Source organism: Penaeus japonicus, unplaced genomic scaffold (genome assembly GCF_977035675.1).
Source record: "Penaeus japonicus unplaced genomic scaffold, GWHDUDI00000001_assembly GWHDUDI00000038, whole genome shotgun sequence".
NCBI lineage: Eukaryota > Metazoa > Arthropoda > Malacostraca > Decapoda > Penaeidae > Penaeus > Penaeus japonicus.
The window spans coordinates 7288692-7295329 of record NW_028234440.1 but is presented as its reverse complement, the minus strand read 5'-3'; the positions used below and the strand labels follow the sequence as shown (position 1 = coordinate 7295329).

General features: G+C 39.0%; 1 protein-coding gene across 1 annotated transcript in view; it reads left to right on the top strand.

Annotated features, from left to right (window-relative positions):
• The window catches only part of LOC122250444 (uncharacterized), a 13322-nt gene continuing 6684 nt past the window's right edge, over nt 1-6638 (top strand). The window contains exons 1-3 of the mRNA XM_086532794.1: nt 1-69; nt 284-437; nt 5092-5325. Of these exons, the coding sequence (XP_086388920.1) occupies nt 309-437; nt 5092-5325 (363 nt within the window). The 5' untranslated portion in view covers nt 1-69; nt 284-308. The remainder of the gene's footprint in view (nt 70-283; nt 438-5091; nt 5326-6638) is intronic.

The window sequence follows — 6638 nt, the reverse complement described above, 5'->3', positions numbered from 1 at the left end:
CTTACTCTAACCAGTCTATCCCGCCTGTTAGCACAGCTTCTGCAGTGGAATTACTCTAGGAAGGATCCAGTAAGTACTTAGAATCAACTGAAATTTGAATTATTGTTTTTCTAACATTGTTTAACCGAAGAAGGTCTGTAAAGCAAATAAATAGGAATTTACTTACATAGGTACGGTCATGTCACTTTGACCTCAACAAAATTTCTTGCCATTAAAACATTCACGTCCCATATATCAAATTGATTAGTGTACAATGCTTATTTTGTAATGTGTTTTAATACAGAAATCCTGTACTGGCACTTCCAAAGATGTCTTCAGATGGAAAACAATGGCAATGCCAGCTCTCCAAGCCGGCTGAACGCCTGGCTTATCTGCGTAAGACCGGCTACTTATCGAACCTCACTGTCACTTTCCCCGGCTTCTCTGACGCCATTAAGGTAGGCACTTCATAAAATATTATGGTTGTGTCAACCTGTCCATTTTTTTGTTATATTTAATCGAAAAAGTATTGACATTATTCAATTATTTATTGGAGTTTTTTTTTCTTGAAACCACTTAGTAAAATTATTACCATATTCATTAATACTGAAGTTCCTCAGATGATCTTTGGGAATTAAACAAAATAAAATAAAATCATCTGGCAGCGAAAGTGCAAATATGTTCGCTTAACAAAGAAAATGACTTCTAAATGATCCATAGCTGTGCTCAAAGACTATATAAGAAAGATGGGAAAGCTCACGCAGAACCGCATCAGCCACATCCATTTTAGTGTCCGGCTCTCTCACTAGATGGCTTTAACGTCAATCACCAGTGTTGAGAGCGTCGTCTGTTTGTATATACATTTTTTCCTTTAGCTTTGCATAATCAGCATGCATATCATGTCTGCGTCTTTGTTAATTTCAATTTCTATTATTGTTTTTGATTACTGATTCTCCTGTTTTGTTTACTATTTGATATATGACTACATATTTTGTTAGCCTGATTTTTTTTTTTTCTCTCTCTCTATGTTATTTGCTTTGCTGCAAATAAAAGAATAGTATGTTATATTACTTTCACTATTCTTAGTTTAATTTGTGCTCAGACACTTAAATGAATACACAAACATAAGCACAAGTACAAACATGGGAAAAATTATATTACTGAAATAATGAGAAAAAATATAACGAAAATAGATTTTTCAAATTTATACATTTAGTTATTAATGATACATTGATGAACTGAAGTATATCACTAACTTGTGGATTTATAAATATGATTATATGCGTAAAGCATATGTTATATTGTCTTGTTAGCACTACTCATACTATTCTATAAAGATAAGTAAAGCTCTTTCGAACTGCTATTTTATTTTAAAGGGATCAATTTTAATTTTTCCAAAAGCACTATATATAATGCAAGTATAGTATAATTCGAAAGCCGCGCTACGCCACTTCCGATTTTCAGTTTGCGGCTCCGTCGATAGATGGCGCGCATTCACACTGGCTGGATGACGTTTATTTATTAGTATAAATAGATGCTTTCCTCTCTTTCCTATATGGTCTTTGGCTATGCTTTCCCTCCCTCATACCCCCTTTTGGGGTGTCGTATAATTCATCTCTTGCTGCGTCGCTTTATCATTCAGGGACATCGGCCAGTAGTTTCGGATGAACCAAGTGCATGTGACTGCTCGGTGGGGTATGCTTTGTCTGCAGACCTGAATTTTAGGGAATTGGCTATATTTTTAGTCAAAAGTTTGTTGTAGCAGAAAGGACGTCCGTTGTCCCTAGGGGACCCTACCTACCAATAAGGGTGCTTTAAGGGCCAAGGTCCCTCCCTGTGAAGGTCATTGGGCATCTGTAGGGTAAGCCCACCCCCTGATGTCAAATTCCCACTTATGATGGTCCCAGGGAAATCCTGACCCTGTCGGATGTCTCAATGATGTTCCGTGATGTCCCAGAATAAAGTTTAGTATGAATAAGTTAATAAATAAATAAAAACCCTATTGGAAGATTAAAAGAGAAAGAACAATATAGGTTAACATAACAACAGTACAAGGTTCAGTAAGAGGGTAAGATGAAGGGGAAATTATGGTAGACGGTAGAAAAGGAAGTCTAAAGTCAAGTGGAAGATCCAACAGGCTGCATATAATATATGCTGATATATGTGTATAATTTTCCATAGTCCAGCTCTTGTCTTGAATAAATACTGCCAATATAGCTCAATACTTAGCTTTGCTCTCTTTATGCAGGTTTCTATACTGGTGCTGCCGGCTTCGTGTTTTTTTTAAATTGATGCCTGAGGAAGAGGAAAAAGAAACGCCCCGAAGTACAGCAGAACAACAAATGTATATTTTTAGGCACGCAAAAAGAAGGCCACGGGAGGCCGTGACGTCACGCGTATGACACACGAAATTATAAAATACATAATAAATAGATTAAAACCGTAAAAACAAATTGGCGTGCCAACTAAAAGACCTTTTCCAAATCAACATGATAGGATGATACCATAAAAAATGCACTGTGCCTCCAATTTAGTCTCTGGAGCATAACAACGTTATTGTTACTCGATTGTATGATTGTATGAAGAATGGCATTATGAGGGGAAAAACCAGTGGGGTTTTACTACAGGATGTTTAAATGGGGACCCATCACGCTACTAGGAGATGGTTGCTTCAGTGTCCCATATGACATCTAGGTTATCCAAATCAGAAAACTCCTGAGGGTGTAAGTGCCTCAAGTACACAGGTATAGGGATCTGACAGGATCCTTTCAGGGAATAGAACTTTGCCAAATTGGAGTTTTCCCCTTCTGTAGACAGGAAGCCTCAACAACCAAGAGATGCAATGTAATCACATTCAGTTCATAAGCAACCAGAAAGCCAAGTAACACCAATTTAGCCCTCCTGTCCCTTCTCCATCTGTGATATCCTTCGTTTCTTTGAGAAATGTCAGGGTATCCTTATCTCTAGAAACAATCTTCATTCCCCTATCTTTACAATCGTTAACAGACTTTCTGTTTTGTCACAAGAAACGTATTATCATTTCAAAGTGACAGCAATAGCAATGTCCATGCGTGATTCGTCAACAGATTGTGGGGTAGAAATGTATGCTTTGTTATTATTTGCCGTGCAAGGAGTGATTCATTCACTCCCCTATGCCCCAATCCCTATTGAGTCTAACAAAGGTAAGCTAAAGGTAAAAAGATATCCTAACAGCCTCAGGAGTAATGACAATATATGCAGTAATAACTTCATGTTGAAGTCAGGCGCAGGACCTGTACAATACCGAGTTTCTGACCGCTTAACTTTTGCCTAACCAAAAAGACCAGTCAATTGACTTGACTGAGCCTAAATCAGGCTGCTTGTCCTACCAGATTGAGGGACCACCTTATGTCTGGCATGTTGTCAGCCACAGGATATACTCCTGTATGGCATCGCTACCTCCAAGCATTCTGTCTCCTTCTCCCCCACCCTGACTATGTTACAGCTCCACCGTGGGCATGATCCTTGTTAGAGTTTTCTGTCATGAGCCTGCCAAGGAGAAAGACATTACTCACCGCCTCTGTTAAGGGATGAGGCGTAGAGGAATATTGCAGCAATCACTCTGCCAGGTAATAAAACCTACTTCACGGATGGTTCTGTAGATCCCATCACCGACACTGCAGGTGCCGGTTTTGCAGCAAGGGGTACAGTGAAAGCTATGCGGGTATCTGACAATGTCTCCTCGCTCCAGGCAAGGAGTCATAGCCCATGCAGCCCAGATGTATGGGTATGTTGTCATACATACAGATTCTAGGGCTGCCATTGACAGCCTGCAATAAAACATGCCCATTGATAACGTCTATCGTCTGACCACGATTCTCACCATTGCTTAGAAAATCCTGGATTAGGGTAGACACATTATCATCAACTGGATTCCAAGCCATGTTGATATTAAAGGGAACGACATAGCTGACAGGTTGGCAGATGAAGGCAGGAAATAATCCTTGAGTGATCTTGTGATGCACTACAGAGATTAAGCAAAAGCCTCCCCCTCAGGCAGCTGGTATTCAGACGCCACAGGCTATGAGTTGCTGATATTCCCTCAGCCTTCACAGACTGAGAATAGGCTATTCTTGTGCATGGCAAATCATACCCACCATTAGGCATGATGAGTGGTGCTGTGAACATTGTGGCGCACCTGATGCCAAAGTAGAGCACTACGTGATGGACACACTTCCTCAGGCAGGGCCCAGAGACGACAGCTGCTGGGCTGATTAGACAGCTATGCCTGTAGCATGTCCCCTGGCAACTGGAGCGCCTACAAGCAATCCGACCGTCACAGTAAGCATTCAGTTATGATGATCAGATGAATCAGCACTTATAACTGGCAGAGGCCGGGCCGCTTCGTGCATATAGCCTGGGGGAAACGAATTCTTTGTAAGTCTTTCTCAACTGAATTGAACTGTCTCCTGGCTCACACAGATGACATTCATGGCAAACCTGTAGGAAGATTCAGGGAATGTGCTGCCCCACTCACTGGATTAGCACTTTTAGGACCCGTTTCAGTTCAGAGAGATTTGCGAAGACGGGCTTATAGGACCCATTTATTCATGTCCATCATGGAACTAACCACTAACCAAAGCCACATCAACAGGAGGAAGAACCCCACTCGTAGTTAGTCTTGGGAAGACAAAGCGGGTTCACGCTTGACATCTACGGTTCACCCTAGTTTGATTAATATATATATATATATGTATATATATACACATATCTATTTATATATATCTATTTTGTATCTATATATATCTATATCAATATCAATATCAATATATATATATATATATATATTTATAAAACCAAGTAAGTGATAGTTGCCGTTTTTCAAACTATTATCGGTGCTCCAACTGACAGGCAAGTCACTTATTGAGGTCCTAGACAACATATTTGCATTAATACTGGACCCATATCCGCTCCATGAATGTATAATCGGCATTTATGAAGTAAAACAAACTTTTACATAAAATCGACACAGTCAAACACTTGCTACAATTTGTATAGTCAGCTAGGATGGGCTGCCAAAATCTGGGTTATTCATATGTGTTTGCGTTGAAACTCCACTCCCTGCTCTCTCAGGCCCACCGCTGGCTGCTTGCTATGAGCTCGCCTGTTTTCGAGGCGATGCTGTGCGGGCCCCTGGCCGAGGGCGACGTCTTGACACTCCCTGAGGACCCACCCAAGGCCTTTCAGTGGCTCCTCGACCATCTCTACGAGGATAAAACCATTCTGCCAGACGTCGAGCTAGCCATGCAGGTCTACCAGTTGGCCAACAAGTACCAGCTAGACAAACTCTGTCAAATCTGCTCCGATGTAGGCCTAGTATGATTAGTTCTTTACTGAATATGCGTATGACAATTTAATACTTATCTAATCAAATAATAATGTTTATAGTAGAACATATATATATTCAGATATATATGTATATATGTATATATGTATATGTATATGTATATATATACATAAACATACACACACACACACACACACATATATATATATATATATATATATATATATATATATATATATATATATATATATATATATATATGCACATGCATACATGCATATATACAAATATAGGCATACATATACATATATATATACATATATATATATATATATATATATATATATATATATATATATATATATATATATATATATATGTATGTATATTATCATCATCATCATCATCAGCCTGTATCATTCCACTGCAGGACATAGGCCTCTCTCAATCTTTTCCAGTCATTCCGGTCTTGTATCTGTTGTTTTATTGTCCACCGCCACTTTTTCTTCTCAATGCTCATAAGTATATCCTCTACTCTTGTTTGTTGCCTGATCCATGTGGCTCTTTTCCTGAATCTTAAGCTAACTCCTAACATAAGCCTTTCCATTCCTCTTTGAGCACTTAATAATTTCTTCTCAAGTACTTTGGTCATAGTCCATGTTTCTGACCCGTATGTTATTATAGGGTGGACTCATTGGTCCAAAACATTTCTATGTAGACATAGTGGCAGACCTCATAATACATTACAATGTGTACTGAAGGCACTCCAACCTAGCCTGATTCGCCGCTTTGTCCCGGCTTCGCAGGATGAGTTGCCCTAGGTATACATACTCGCTTACTGTTTCTAGTACCTCCCCCTGTATTTGTATTTGCTTAACTGGTGTTCAACTGTTAAACATGACTTTAGTCTTCTTCATGTTCATTTTAAGGCCAATCTTCAGACTTTCCCTATTCCAATTGCTTAGTAATTGTTGTAATTCATTTGCTGACCCGCCAATAAAAACAGGCCTCTGGAAATCTTAAATTTCTTAAGTGTTCATCCCCTATTTTAATCCCTTTCTCATTCAAATCTAACTTCTTTAATATTTCCTCTAAGCAAGCTGTAAACAGCTTCAGTGAAATGGTGTCGCCCTGCCTAACAACTTTTTTTTATTGGTATTTTATTGGTTTCTGTGTGCATTTTGATGGTACCATCTCGCTCTCTATATATATATATATCCTCTAATAATCTGCAATATATTTCCCCCACTCCTTATTTACAAATTGCATCTAGTACTGCAGCTATCGGTACCGAGTCAAATGCCTTTTTATAATCTACGAATGCCATACAGAG